The 14,257-nt window shown below is 52.6% G+C and overlaps 5 protein-coding genes across 5 annotated transcripts; 4 read left to right on the forward strand and 1 right to left on the reverse strand.

Moving 5' to 3' along the window:
* Positions 1–196: 196 nt before the first annotated feature.
* Positions 197–1,726, reverse strand: EJ05DRAFT_466287 (high-affinity iron transporter FtrA; the record flags this gene model as incomplete). The annotated part of the gene is made up of 7 exons (XM_033742803.1): positions 1,581–1,726; positions 1,403–1,527; positions 1,304–1,352; positions 858–1,254; positions 695–806; positions 553–639; positions 197–505 (listed from the first exon to the last, which is right to left on the reverse strand). Exons 1-7 carry the CDS (start codon positions 1,603–1,605, stop codon positions 197–199), a joined length of 1,104 nt encoding a protein of 367 aa, XP_033599452.1. The 5' UTR covers positions 1,606–1,726.
* Positions 1,727–3,121: 1,395 nt separating this feature from the next.
* EJ05DRAFT_440324 (multicopper like protein) lies at positions 3,122–5,153 on the forward strand (the record flags this gene model as incomplete). The annotated part of the gene is made up of 4 exons (XM_033741925.1): positions 3,122–3,466; positions 3,518–3,561; positions 3,611–4,631; positions 4,689–5,153. 4 exons carry the CDS (start codon positions 3,122–3,124, stop codon positions 5,151–5,153), a joined length of 1,875 nt encoding a protein of 624 aa, XP_033599453.1.
* An 800-nt stretch (positions 5,154–5,953) lies between these two features.
* On the forward strand, positions 5,954–7,854 carry EJ05DRAFT_51077 (uncharacterized protein). Its single transcript, XM_033748201.1, has one exon. The coding sequence runs from the start codon at positions 6,103–6,105 to the stop codon at positions 7,567–7,569; it is 1,467 nt and encodes a 488-aa protein (XP_033599454.1). The 5' UTR covers positions 5,954–6,102; the 3' UTR covers positions 7,570–7,854.
* Positions 7,855–9,370: 1,516 nt separating this feature from the next.
* Positions 9,371–12,050, forward strand: EJ05DRAFT_466293 (uncharacterized protein; the record flags this gene model as incomplete). The annotated part of the gene is made up of 3 exons (XM_033742804.1): positions 9,371–9,615; positions 9,669–10,767; positions 10,818–12,050. The coding sequence occupies 3 exons, from the start codon at positions 9,371–9,373 to the stop codon at positions 11,838–11,840; spliced, it is 2,367 nt and encodes a 788-aa protein (XP_033599455.1). The 3' UTR covers positions 11,841–12,050.
* Positions 12,051–12,620: 570 nt separating this feature from the next.
* EJ05DRAFT_51107 (uncharacterized protein) lies at positions 12,621–14,007 on the forward strand. Its single transcript, XM_033748223.1, has 4 exons — positions 12,621–12,911; positions 12,984–13,360; positions 13,439–13,635; positions 13,687–14,007. The coding sequence occupies exons 1-4, from the start codon at positions 12,782–12,784 to the stop codon at positions 13,868–13,870; spliced, it is 888 nt and encodes a 295-aa protein (XP_033599456.1). The 5' UTR covers positions 12,621–12,781; the 3' UTR covers positions 13,871–14,007.
* The last annotated feature ends 250 nt before the right edge of the window (positions 14,008–14,257 follow it).

A 14,257-nucleotide genomic window follows, 5' to 3' on the forward strand; every position in this document is an offset into this window, starting at 1 on the left:
AAGCCGTGAGAGCCGCTAAACATTTTAGCGTAGATGTGTTGAGATCACGTGGAGCATCATTAGCGTCATTTTAAGTTGCATCGGGTCTCGAGCAAGATAGAGCAAGATAGAGCAAGTTTTTGTTACTTAAGTACTTCGACCACCACCAAATTACATTTCCAGTCTATGGCTAACAATCCCTTTTCATCTGCTCGTCTTACTCGGACACCTCTCGAACGTTTGATGATGTTGGCACGGCTGACTTCTCAGTCTCGATTCCCTTTCCAGAATTGGCCTCACTGTCCAAATCACTGCTCTCACCGACAGATGCGGACGTTGTCTTAGCCTTCATGAACGGCAGATGACCCTTCTTCTCTTGGTAACTCATCAATAGGAAGCCAACAATGACCACTAGCCAGTAAAGGTTGTATGAGATCACTGAGCCGTAAGTCGCAGAGTTTGTCCAGCCAAAGAGTGAGTTGAAGACGCCCCAGCCACCACCACCATTAATTTCAGGGTTGGCATACTTGCACAATGTCAGCGAGTGTGAGGCAAATCCTACATGGAGCTTACGTTAAGATGCCAGACACTTTTACGGATGTCGTATGAACCGGGGCCTGCGCCCGTTTCCGCTGCATCACCACCAATGATTTTGTTCCACTAGCATTACTAATTAGCACAATTACCGCAATTATGGCAAAGATCATCCACGTACCGCATTGTTCTCGAAACTCCAAACAGACCTAGTGAACAGGCCAGCTGCGACGAGGTAGAGAAAGCAGGTGGAGATGATCAGGAAAATCTGCAAGGAGGTTCGATTGGCACCCCTAATGATTGTTAAATGGTAGAGCAAGACTCCAGAACACTCGACCACTCACTTGTACATAAGAAAGCCGACCAAGGCTCCAGCACCAAGGCCACAGAGGACAGCGAGCGGAAATGATTCTGCTGGCAGACCGAGTCCAACGCCACCGATGAAGACAACGGCTTCAAGGCCTTCGCGCAACACGGTGATGAAGGGTAGAAGGAACATGGCGTATTTCTCGGTCCAGGTCTTGAATCGACCCTGAACAGGCTTCTCGGATCGATCCTTGGCTTCAATTGCTCGGGCAATTTTTACTCGCCATTTATCCTGGAGTTTTGAAACCCGAAGGAGTGCAGCGCCCATCAAAGAAATGATTATGGATGCAACCAGACAAAATACACCCTCCCAAATGTCCTCGGTGTTGGCAAACACATCCTTCTGAAGCCCGTAGAAGGCACCGATCATACCGGCTGCAACGGCATCAGACCTGAAGAATTGCTAGAATAAGGAATCGCTTACCTCCAATGACGATGCATATCCCCAGACCTGCTCCAATACCAACCCAGACCTGGAACATCAGAACATGAAGCTGATGAGGGAGTGAAAGTGTAAGATTACCTGCTTGACCAAGGACTTGTAGACTTTAGGATCCCGGTCAGGACCAAGGGTTTGCTTCAAGAAAGACAGCAAGACGGCTACAATGATGCTTGTCTCTAAGCATTCTCGCAAGCAAATGAAGAAGACTAGATGCCAAAGTTAGCAAGTGTTGGTAGCAGCATAGTGCTTGCGAGACTACCTGGCACAGCGAAAACGTTGACCATGGCGGGCGAGTAGCTAAATTGACGCCAGCAGAGCTGGCAGTAAGAAGCGATGAATAAGATATAATCGCAAAATAAAGATCAAGATCAAGATAAGATGGGAGCGAGCAAGAGGAACAGGTTGAACGAGGCGGCAAAGCGATGGTACAGCTCAGATGATCAGATAAGTGAAAAGATAACTTTATCCGAACGACAAGACCCAGGGATCAGACCAGGCTAGCCACAATAGGGATCTCTGAAAAGCCTGGAGACGGAATGACAAAGTCTACCTCAGCGTTACAACGGCGTTCTGCCGAACATGTAACAATCAAGCGAGAGCGGCATCAGGACAATGATTGGAAAAATAATGGCATCCCACGCGAGGCGTCTGCTAAAGGAAGGCCTTAACAATCGTGACAAGGGACTTCGGGCATATTATGGAGTGAGGGCGCGCCGAGGCGTGCAAAATATGCAGCCTGGACTCCCCAAGCTTGGTCCATTCAAGCTTGGACAAGAAAATTGGCATTAAGACTAATACCACAGGTACCCAATGATTGATGAATTCTACATGTTGTGACGCCGTTAGACCCGGCGCATGACTTATCTGATCGGCTCTTTAGCTGCCACTGGCCCTGAATTTTGAACCAACAGAGAGATCTTCACTTTACACTCTTCGTTGCTGCAGCACGATCAGCTCCTCGGGACATATCGTCGTGTTCTATGCAGCTTCCTTGCTCGATGCACGACACTAGGAAGAAGAATAAAAAATGAGGATAACGATGTTGAAGGCGATCCTACGTGCATCCTGGCCTTGACGTCGAGTCAGGGGAGGTTTTGTTATCAGATGCTTGGATCCAAGGCCCTGTCGCGCTAGACTACACAAATTACACACCACATCCTCGTATAGAGGTGCGCCATTTTCTTTACAGCGGCGTCGCGTAGCAGACGGATCGCACGATGCCGAAGAAGTCCAAATTGTATGTAGACTCATCTGTCAAGACATCTGTCAAATGCACGACCAACATTATTGAATTGGCATCAGCATCATCATCCTTATTGCAGTCTGTGATGCCTCGCATCGCATCTATCCGGTAGCCGTCAAAGTCATTAATACTGTCACTGACTGTCACTCATATTGGCACCCCACGAGAACTAATATCGAAGCTTCGGCCTGCAGACCAGCCGCCAGACCCAGATCCAGACCCAGAACGATCGACACGAGTCACTGCTAAGACTGCACTCTGCAACATGCTCCACAATCCCGTACCCGTACCCGTATTTTCACTTGCATCCGCACAGGCCCTCCGAACAAAGTAAAGTGGCGTGGTTCGATCAATCCTATTATCATATCATATCTGATCTTTTTCGCCGGACTACGGTTGGACCCCCGCTATCTCGGGTTTCGATCTTATCAATCAGTCCATCACGGACTTCCTCTCCTCCAGCAAATACTTCTCCTTCACCAGCTCTTTTATGGTTCTGGCTCTGGCTGTCGCTTGGATCTGACCATTGCCCCGAGAAGACGTCGTCTTAGGGAACCATGACCTCACGCTTCCTTTTTGCTGGCTTGACTGCATTGTCGGCCATAGCAGTTGCCAGTGCTGCGACTGTCACCAAGGAGTTCAACATTGGCTGGGTGTACGGTAATCCTGATGGAGTTTTCAACCGTCCTGTCATGGGAATTAATGGCCAGTGGCCCATACCTGCCCTGTTCGTCAAGAAAGGCGATACTCTAGTCGTTAATGTCAACAACCAACTGGGCAATGAGACTACCAGTTTGCACTGGCATGGTCTATATCAAAATGGCACCACCAATATGGACGGGCCTGTTGGAGTCACTCAGTGTGAGATTCCTGTCGGAGGCTCGTTCACTTACAACTTCACCGTAAGCACCTTCCACCATCAGAGATGCGCTACAAGGACTGACTTTGTTCAGGTTGACCAACCTGGCACATATTGGTTCCACAGTCACACTCGAGGGTGAGCCAACTTTGCTTGTTCCAACGGAATATGCCTAACAGCATAGCAGACAATACCCAGACGGCCTCAGGGCTCCGTTTATCGTCGAAGATGATGAGATGCCATTCGCTGACATGTATGACGAAGAAATCATACTTTCATTCTCAGATTGGTATCATGATTTGATGCCTGGGTTGCTTGCCAGTTTTATTAGTGTCTCCAATCCTACGGGAGCCGAGCCAGTCCCTGATTCGGCCTTGATGAATGATACACAGAATCTTGAAATACCAGTGTTGCCAGGAAAGACCTACTTACTGCGCATGGTTAACATGGCTGCGTTTGCCGCCCAGTATGTCTGGATTGAGGGCCATGAGATGCAGGTTGTGGAGGTCGATGGTGTCTACACAGAGCCTGCCACCGCTAACATGCTATACATGACTGCCGCACAGCGGTACAGCGTTCTCTTTACCACGAAGAATGACACTTCGGCCAATTTCCCCATCATGGGCAGCATGGACCAGGATCTTTTTGACGCTATTCCGGATGGTCTGAATCCTAACGTCACTGGATGGCTGGTCTACGATGGCGCCAAAGACAAGCCCGCAGCTCAGGAGCTGGATGCTTTCGAGCCCTTTGACGATTTCACCCTGGTCCCACACGATAAAGAGCCAGTGTACGAGAACGTCAACCACAACGTGCAGCTTGACCTGAAGATGGACAACCTCGGAGACGGCGCGAACTATGCGTTCTTTAACGATATCACTTACGTTCCGCCTAAGGTCCCTACCTTGTACACCGCCATGACCACGGGCGAGACAGCGACGGACCCCGCCATCTACGGTATCAACACGAACCCATTTATCCTTGCGCAAGGCGAGGTCGTCGAACTTGTCCTGAACAACGACGATCCTGGGAAGCATCCCTTCCATCTGCACGGCCACAACTTCCAGGTTCTGATCCGCTCAGACGACGATGCTGGCTTCTATGATGCTGCAACATCCAATGCCACGATCCCCGCAACACCGATGCGTCGCGATACCGTCCTCGTGCGTCCAGGTGGGCATTTTGTTCTTCGTTTCCGTGCTGACAACGTATGTCCTCCTTCCATTCCGCATCTGTATTGAACGCCTGACTAACACCATTTCTAGCCCGGCATCTGGCTCTTCCACTGTCACATCGAATGGCACGTCACATCCGGCCTCATAGCCACCTTCGTCGAGGCGCCTCTCGCGCTGCAGTCCTCTAACATCCCACATGACCACCTTGCTGCATGCGCCGCAAACAACCCTCCCACGCCCACCGCCGGCAACGCAGCTGGCAACACCGTCAACCTCCTCGACCTGACCGGCAACAACGAGCCACCAGCGCGTCTGCCGGCGGGTTTCACGCCCAAGGGCATTGTGGCGATGACGTTCAGTATCCTGGCAGCCCTGCTGGGTGTTGCGGTCATTGCGTGGTATGGAGCGCAGCCAATTGCAAGTGAGCAAGGCAAGAAGATGGCCGAGCATGTCATTGGACAGGAGGGCGTCAAGAGTGCTCCTGCTGGCGGCGAGGGTGTTGGAAGCACGGCTGTTGACAGCGCTGGTGGTGACGGCGGGTTCGTGAGGACGTGAGAACGTGAGCTGCGTGGAGGATAATGGTGCGAATGTAATATAGCATACCCCTAAGTAGCACAGAAGAAATCGCTTACCTGAATATGTGCTGAGATTCATTTGTTATGATGCCTTTCTTGGGAGTCGCACCGTCTTCGAGAAGCGACACAATCTCCTGGTACATCCTACTTGGCTCGATTATGAACATCGGACGCTCTTCATCATCACACCGTCGCTCTACTCACCTCGCTCTCAACGCCGCTAATGTCACGCAGGGGGCTTGTTGATGAACAGCCTCGGCCTTCACCATGATAGATCCTAGTATGTCCATTCTCTTTTGTTTCAGATGTTGCCTTCGGTACTTATTGCTACCTATGTACCTGGCACCCAATACGGCATGTGAAAATCCTCAGCAATAACAAAGTCATCTCGTTCCTTGCATACACCCCTGCTACCGAGCATGGGCAATCCACCAGCTGCCGCGTGCATCAGTCCCGGATGCTGATGCTGATATCCATGGCTCGGTCGACCAGTGTCTGTGTCTGTCTGTGCCTATGCGTGTCTGTGCAGTGCCGCACCAAAGCATGCGCTACAGCAAAACTGAACCTAAAACTCGCCGACGCCGTAGGGAGCTATAACGCCGCAGGAACGGGGGGCCCGCTAGCCTTTTAGTCGCTTCCCTCACCCATCATCGCTCAGGGAATATCACCGCATCCCTACACCCTTGAGCAGGCCTTGAAATACACATCAATTCACATCACCACAACTAACTACTTTGACAATCCACAAGCCTCACAAATAATGCGACGACACCACTGACCAGCCCTTCTCTCGCCCTTGCCGCGCCCTTTTCCCCCCGACCGAGAACGCCCGTCCACACACCACCACGAAGCTCGATCTCTCGAGGATCACAAACGTCACAAAACACTCTCACCCTCGAACGTTACACACAAACCCCACGAACCCAACCATGCCACCCGCACCATGGCGCTCACGCGTGGCGTCCTCCCTATACCCCGACTTCCTCACACTCTTCAGCACATCCACCACCACGTACACGCCGCAGCGCAGCACTGCACACCTGGACGGCCTGCGCGGCTTCGCGTCGTTCATGGTGTACGTGCTGCACCACGAGCTGTGGGCGCACAGCGCGCTGATGAAGCACTACGTGCTGGAGAGCGCGTGGGGGTGGGACGGCAACTACTACTTTGCGTGTCTGCCGATTGTGCGGGTGGCGTTTACGGGGGGTCATATCGCGGTTGCGACGTTCTTTGTGCTGAGCGGCTACGTGCTGACGGTGAAGCCGCTGGGGCTGGTGTATAAGGGGGATATGGTGGGGCTGGGGGAGGTGCTGGCGAGCAGTGTGTTTCGGCGGTGGGCGCGGCTGTTTGTGCCGATTGCGGTGAGCACGTTTGGCTATGTGGTTGTCATGGAGGTGTTTGGGCTGGAGGGCACGAGTTTGCATGAGGTCAAGGAGACGTTTGGGGAGCAGGTGTGGGATTGGTATATCGAGTTTAAGCACTGGAGCTATATCTGGGACCGGAATATCATTCCGTGGCTGCCGTACAATTCGCATACGTGGACGATTCCGTTCGAGCTGAAGGGGAGTCTGTTGGTGTGGATGGTGGCGCTAGTCACGGCGAGGTTCACGAGGAAGAGTCGGTGGTGGACGTATGCGATGTTGATCGTCTACTTCATGTGGATATGTCCGGAGGGCTGGTATTGTGCGTACTTCATTGCAGGCATGTGGCTAGCGGAGATCGATCTCCTGGCTGCGACTGACGCGCTGCCGGCATTCTTTGCGACTTTCGAACCATACAAGAACGTAATATTCAGGGGCTTGTTCGTGGTCAGCATGTTCCTGGCGGGTGTCCCGGCTGCGAACAAGGATATAGAGGTTTTTGCCACCTCGCCCGGCTGGGTCTGGTTGCGACACCTCAAGCCGGCCGCACTCGACGATCCGAAATGGTTCTATCTCTTCTGGGGAGCTATTGCTCTGGTTACAAGTGTGTCCCGGATTGCATCGCTCAAGAGGTTCTTCGAAACCAGGTTCTGCCAGTATCTTGGCCGGATTTCTTTCTTCCTCTATCTCTTCCACGGACCGGTTCTGGCCTGGGTGGGACGTAGAGTCTATGCTGCGGTGGGCTTCGTCAGAAAGGACCTGGACGACGATCCGGAAAAGGGGATCCTGTGGTGGTGCAATCGTCTTCCAATATCGCAATGGGGACCTATGGGGCTGGAAGTCAATTTCGTGTTATGTCAGATCGTCTTGTTGCCTTTGACCTTATATCTGGCGGAGCTCGGGACGAAATGGATCGACGAGCCTACCGTAAAATATGCCCAGCGCCTGTACAAGAAGTTGAACTCTGGACAAACGATCGATTTGGGAGCGGCTGGGGCGCGAGACAAAGAAGTGTCTAATCCAGGGCCCAGTTGAGATACTTGGGCCTACCAACAGCCAAACCAGCCAACGCAACCGAGAGCGACAGGATCATTATTCGATCGCAGCCATGGCCTATCAATGTTCTGCAAGACGTTGTAGACATGTGTCCCAAGACCTCCGCGTTTCGGTGGGCCATGACAAGAGCAAGTTGAGACGATGACTGTTTCGAATATCGACTATCTATATCGACTATCTGCTCAGCGGCATAGTTCTGCTATGTACAAGAGTAGCGAGCATTACTTTTTAGACGTATCAACGCCTTTGTCAATTGGCTGCCGTGTCAGACCTCATTGCTAGCGGGTATCTTCGGCCCGGTCTACCGACAATGGCGAGTCCCAGTGCCAAGATGCGGGAGCGACCCTTTCATATTCCAGAGTCCTGGGGGACTTCGTGGATGCATGTTTCAAGAGTGTGATTATAAGTGGGAAGGACTTACAGGGTGTAATATTAATGTCGGGAATCATACCGATTGTGTACAGTTGCTAGTTGAATTGAGGCTGCAGAGGCACAGAATGATGATTACAGGACTCGGAAGGGCCAGTGGTGTTATGGAGAGCAGGTTCATCATTTTACTCTGTCTCGGAAGGGGACGCAGCTATTTCTTCGAACATATGAGATAATATCCAGCCATCTGAGACTGTACAAGTCTACTAGCTTAATGGGTCGCATAGACGTCGGGCACGGATCATATAAGGCGTAAAAGGATTCTGGAAGATTTGGCGTGTGGGGATGTTGCGGGGATCTGCATACTGGGACAGATCTAGTAGTCATTCCATGCATAGATCGGTCGTGCGCCGAGATTTGACGGTCATATGAATAGGCGTTTCGTATCCACATGAAGGGCGATTGAAGCTGAAGGTCGGCCGAGTTCAGGCAGAACATGTCTTTACCTACTGTGTCATGATAGACGGTGGGGGAGTTGAAACATCAGGGTAGCAGGTACTTTCAGCCCCCTTGGTCGAGGACAAGTAAAGCAAGATTAGGGATGAGGCGTGGTAGTAGAGGGTCATAAGGACGAAGTGTTGTGGAGGATGATCATGTAGGGATGTGTCCGGGGAGGAAATCCGGGGCTGTTGTAAGATGGAGAAATGTCAAGTTGAGGGGACCCAGTGGTGGATCTCGAATGAGTGGAAAACGCCCAATTAGCCTCACGCTACCTGCCCACCACTGAGCGATTGGATGGAAAGTCATGACTTCTCTCGCCGTTTTCTCGTCTCTCCATCCCACTATCCCTAGACCTCCTCCCAACATTCTCACTCACCGGCTAATTTTGTCCTCTATCACCACACCCATATCGCGTTGACTGCTGTGCCTCGACACGATAACACAGGACTCCAGTGTTAGTATTGGTAGATGGAACGACCAGCGGTTTGCATACCCAGTCTCACCATACAAACCGTGGCTGGCCGGCATCGACTGGATGCTACATCGACACCCCTCCCGGAGCAATTTACCACCAGGGCAGTATTAAGTACACAGTGACAGTGCTACATACAGGCCATAGCGATAACCTGGACACATAATCGTCCGGCTCACCTTAGGTCTGGGGTCCTGTATCTGCTGGCCTGTCGACCTGCCCCATCGACGTAGATGCTGCCGATGCCTCGTCGATCGGCCTGATCAAGAACTGTATCTACCCTTTCTCGTCCTCAGCAGCATCTGTATAGTCGGAAACTCCTCTGGACAAAGGTGACTCTGCACGATTGATTCGAATAGCGATCCTCTCGTTTGGGCACGGCACACCCAGCTCCGCTGCCCGATCCGGCTGGTGTATATCCGATAGAGCGCTAGCGCCATGTTCCATACATTCCAAACCGTTGCAGCCACAACATCTCCCGAGGGCAGCGGGAGCGGCGATACTTCTAAACCCTCAAAGACGGCAGCATCTCGGCGTGTTTCTACCTCCAATGCCTGTGTCGAGTGCAGACGGCGGAAGATCCGATGTGACGGCTCCAAGCCGTGTGGACAGTGCCAATGGTATCAGCATCCCGAGGCCTGTACATATCAGAAGCCAGCGCAACGTATAATACCGTCCAGGAAGTAGGTAGATTTCACTCTTTCAGCCTGAAGATAATCGAGTTGACCTGTGTTAGACTGGTCGACCGACTCTCCAGCCAAGTGGAGCAGTATAGGGCGATTCTCCAGCGACTGTATCCTCAGAAAGATCTTGACTCACTGGTCGACAAACCTCGAGACGAGCTACTGGACCTCGCGCTATCTACCCCAGCACTGAGCTCAGCTACGTCTCCGCCCGAGTCAATCCCGCACTCCAAGTCTGACACCAACCCCAAGTCTGAAGGAGAGCAGAGCCTCGAGGCCTTGGAGCAAGCGCCCGAGGAAAATCCACGATGGGACGAAGCGCGGAAGCATCAGGACAAGATCCAAGGCATCTCGGACGATATCAACGGGCTTTCCATGGCTGTTGATCGTCATTCGTCCTATGTGGGTATCTCCTCCATCACTGCTGCGTTCAAGGTCATCGTCAAGGTCGCTCCCATTGCGAGGCCGTTCATCACCCAGAGCGTCATCGACACGGCACAGCCCAGTCGAGCAAACAGCCCACCACCAGAGCTGCTAGACTTGAACCCCGATGCATTACCTCGCCAACAAGATGCCCAGAAGCTCATCGAATGCTACTTTGAGCGAGTACACGTCTACTTTCCGATGATCAATGAGCGGAATTTCTGGACGACATTTCTCTATGGAGAACGGAAAGACTCTCCGTGGCTTGCCCTGCTGAACATTGTATTTGCTCTAGGATCGCTAGCATCGTCGACATCGGACAACCAGATGCATTACGTCTTCTTTACCCGCGCTCGACAGCATCTATCTTTGGAGTCGTTTGGGTCCGGGAATCTTGAGGTTTTACAAGCTCTGTCGATTATGAGCGGCTATTACATGCATTATCTGAATCGACCGAATGAGGCGCATTCCCTGATGGGTGGGGCATTGAGGATGGCGACTACTCTTGGCTTACATAGAGAGTATGTTGAGCCCTCTGGCGTAGTGGCGAATCTCTACGATTCGCAAAAGGCACAGCCATCTGACGCGATATCTACTGAGATGAGGCGTCGGATATGGTGGAGTCTATTCTGCATGGACTCGTGGGCGTCGACAACTACGGGCAGGCCATCATTGGGACGGATGGGCGATGCGATCACTGTACAGCCCCCGAGGAGCTTCATCGAGCAGGTAGCTCACACAATTACCCAGCATGATTGACTTGGCTAACACGTTTATAGAGCTACGTATTTACACAGATCAACAATCCACAAAGCCTGGAAGCGTTGAAAATCCTGCCTCTGATTCACTTTAGTGAATTCTGCAAGATCGCGACCAGGATACAGGATCGTCTGATTGAGAGTCCACTACTCAAGTTTGACGAGCTTTCACAATTCGACTCGGAGATTAGTCGATGGCGCGACGAACTGCCATCTATACTGACAGACTTCAACGAGCAGTGCCCAGACTTTCTAAGGGTTATTCGGCTCGTGCTGAAATGGAGGTACCAGAACCTTCGGATCGTCTTGCACAGGCCAACTCTACTGTCGTGCGCCCTTCGACACACACCCTTCTCAATGCTGCCTGCGGAGGAGAAGGTGACGGTCGGGAAATGTCGGATCATCGCCAACAAGACGATCGAAGACATACACAACGAATGTCCTGCAGATCTCATCGCCGGCTGGAACGGAGTGTGGTTTGTGTATCAGGCCTGCATGGTGCCACTGGTCAGTCTCTTTACCGACGGCAGCTCGCCTGAAGAGGTCGAGCGCTGGAAGCACCAGATCGAGACAGCGCTCATCTACTTTAACAAAATGCAAAGATTCAGCATCGCTGCCAAGAAGAGCGCGAGCGTGGTCTCGAAGCTTTACGAGGCGTTCAATACAGCCCAGGCGGCCGCCGCAACCGCGCGACAACAGCCCCAGCAGCAGCAACAGCAACAACAGCAGCAGCAGCAGCACATCCAACAAGGCCAACAACAGCAACAGATGCAGCAGGGCCAAGAGTATACTCAGTACCCCGAATTCAACCAGTTTGGTAATCCGATGCAAGAGCCGTCGATGCTGGCGGCCATGGGCCATGATATGGGCATGGGCATGTGGCCTCAGGCCGCAGACACGGGCAATCTCAATTCGTTCTGGGATGGAATGATGTGGGATACGTCATTCCCGGACCTGCCGGACCACGAGTACATGCTCGGCGACATGGACTACCAGGCAGCGGCCCAGGGCCAGCAGATGTGGAGATATGACCATCCGCAATGATCTGGTGGGAAAATGGGCGCATGAGTATTTTTTGGTTATGTTCATGATTGTGTATGTATAATGCGAGTTAGATGCATCTTGGAGGGAAAAACGGGGGGGAATTGCTCCAAGCAAATGGATGCTTGGCTGCGGGTGTCAAGGGGGTGTTATATGGAAGAATTTTCAACAACTGCAAGCTATGCGATTGAGTGCCTGTAGCACTGATTATATATATATACCCATCTATATCAACAGGACGTCCTTGTCTTTAGCTAGCAAGCAAACAGTATAATATGATTCGATTGCTGGTATGTTTCCCTATCGGGTAATGATCGACACCAGGCTGGGGTGCAGGTATATGAGGGCGCCAAGCAAAGACGCGCAAGGTTCGGCGGACAACCCCTGCAACCACAGAGCTGTGAGACCCGCCTGGCTAATACCTCTGTCGTCAATATCTTGCACTCTCTACTTCCCAAGCTTCCGCATCTCGCCGCCTCCAAGAACTGTGAATGCAAGTCGGTTCCGTTGATACAAGCACAGGCACAAAGCACAAGCGTATCGCCACATCATTCGAGTACCGTCATTAGCCCCTGGACGGTGTTTTTTTCCTCGTTATCACCCTTTATCGTCAAGTTTTAGCCCTCCCGTTCCTCCTCGTCCTGCGCGCGACGTGGGCTTCGACTTCGACTTTGATTCTACTCCGGCGACGGACAGACGCTGCGAAGAGGTTACTTTTACATCGATTGACTGTCGTGTCATCTGGCTTCATCGTCGACATCTTGCTTCAAGGCGAGCCAGCTCATGCACGTTTGTGACGGACTCGCTCGTGTTGCAGGCGCATCCACTCGACTACAAGGCTCAGCACGACGCGCAAACGGCTGCGTGCAACCCGGGTCGTAGACCTCTTTTATTATCTACATCTACTTCGGACTATATTGGGAGGACTCGCACAGAAAGACAAGATGCCAACGCAGACGAGAGCAAATGGTGCTGCCGGTGCGGCGAACGGGAGTGTCAAAAGTGCAGGGCAACAGGGAGCAGCGCCTGCAGCAGTGCAAGAGAACATCTTCCTGTTCATACCAAACCTGATCGGTATGTATGTCCATTTTCTATCCCGACAGTTTATGCTGGAAGACTGAGCTAACCGGGTGGGATACCTGGCAGGCTACTCCCGGATCGTGCTCGCGATCGCGTCGCTCTACTACATGCCGCTCCACCCACGCACATGCTCGCTCCTGTACAGCATATCGTGCCTCCTCGACGCGCTCGATGGGCTGGCGGCGCGCCACTTCAAGCAGTCGACCAAGTTCGGGGCGGTGCTGGACATGGTGACGGACCGGTGCACGACGTCGTGCCTGCTGGTGTTTTTGGCGTCGGCGTTTCCGCGATGGTCGATTGTGTTCCAGGGCCTGATCTCGCTGGATCTGGCGAGTCACTACATGCACATGTACGCGACGCTGAGCATGGGCGGGCTGAATCAGAGCCACAAGAATATTGACGAGGAGCGGAGCTGGATCATGAAGCAGTACTACTCGAACAACGTAGGTCGCGCCGGTGTTGGACGTGGGGGATGTCGGAGGGGCTGACAAGAGGAGATTGGTAGCTAACATGATTTGCAGAAGGTGCTGTTTGTGTGCTGCGCGCTCAACGAGCTGTTCTTCATCGGGCTCTACCTGCTGTCGTTTTCGTCGCCGATCCTGACGCCCTCGCTCCTCCAGCCGGCGCCCTCGTCGCTGCAGCCAGGCAGTCCGGCGGTGCCCGAGGCGTCCAAGATCTTTGCGTCGCCCTGGTCGGCCGGCGCGCTGGAGTTGGCCCGGTAAGAAGACGGATGCGGTTCATGCCTTGGGTTTGCTAACAGCGTGGACAGGGCAAACAAGATGGACAGTACGGTGCCGTGGATCCTGACGTGCGTGTCGGCGCCAGTGATGATCTTCAAGCAGGTGGTCAACGTGATCCAGCTGCAGAAGGCGAGTCAATGGCTGGCAGAAGGGGACCGAGAAGCGCGACGGAGCGCGGGGCTGGGCGTGAAGGCGGCGAAGAAGCGGAATTGATCAAGATGGTCAAGCAATATCATTTGACGTAATTGGCATGAGACGAGTGGCATGGCATGGCATGATATATCTAGGGATGGCGGATGGGAATGGACGAGGGGCATAGTTTCGGCCTGAGGGGGACAGACATGAGTGTGGTGTTCTCTTGACGTCTTCTTCTTCTTCTTTCTTCGTTTTCTTCTTTATCTTCTCTATTATCTTCATCTTCTTCATATTCACAAGGGCATCATCTTCTTTTCATTCCGCTCGTACGTAGGGGGTTTACTTGCAGACATGGCACTGGCGGCAGGGCAGTCAGTCAGTCAGTCAGTCAGTCAGTCAGTCAGTCAGTCAGTCAGTCAGTCAGTCAGTCAGTCAGTCAGTCAGTCAGTCAGTCAGTCAGTCAGT

Source organism: Pseudovirgaria hyperparasitica (genome assembly GCF_010093815.1).
Source record: "Pseudovirgaria hyperparasitica strain CBS 121739 unplaced genomic scaffold EJ05scaffold_10, whole genome shotgun sequence".
Lineage (NCBI taxonomy): Eukaryota > Fungi > Ascomycota > Dothideomycetes > Acrospermales > Acrospermaceae > Pseudovirgaria > Pseudovirgaria hyperparasitica.

Bases quoted from the DNA above. Each gene is read 5' to 3' on its own strand.
- EJ05DRAFT_51077 (XM_033748201.1), top strand. From the start codon at position 6,103: ATGCCACCCGCACCATGGCGCTCACGCGTGGCGTCCTCCCTATACCCC.
- EJ05DRAFT_51107 (XM_033748223.1), top strand. From the start codon at position 12,782: ATGCCAACGCAGACGAGAGCAAATGGTGCTGCCGGTGCGGCGAACGGG. The intron at 12,912-12,983 runs GTATGTATGTCC...GATACCTGGCAG, and splicing joins GTTCATACCAAACCTGATCG to GCTACTCCCGGATCGTGCTC. The intron at 13,636-13,686 runs GTAAGAAGACGG...CAGCGTGGACAG, and splicing joins GGCGCGCTGGAGTTGGCCCG to GGCAAACAAGATGGACAGTA.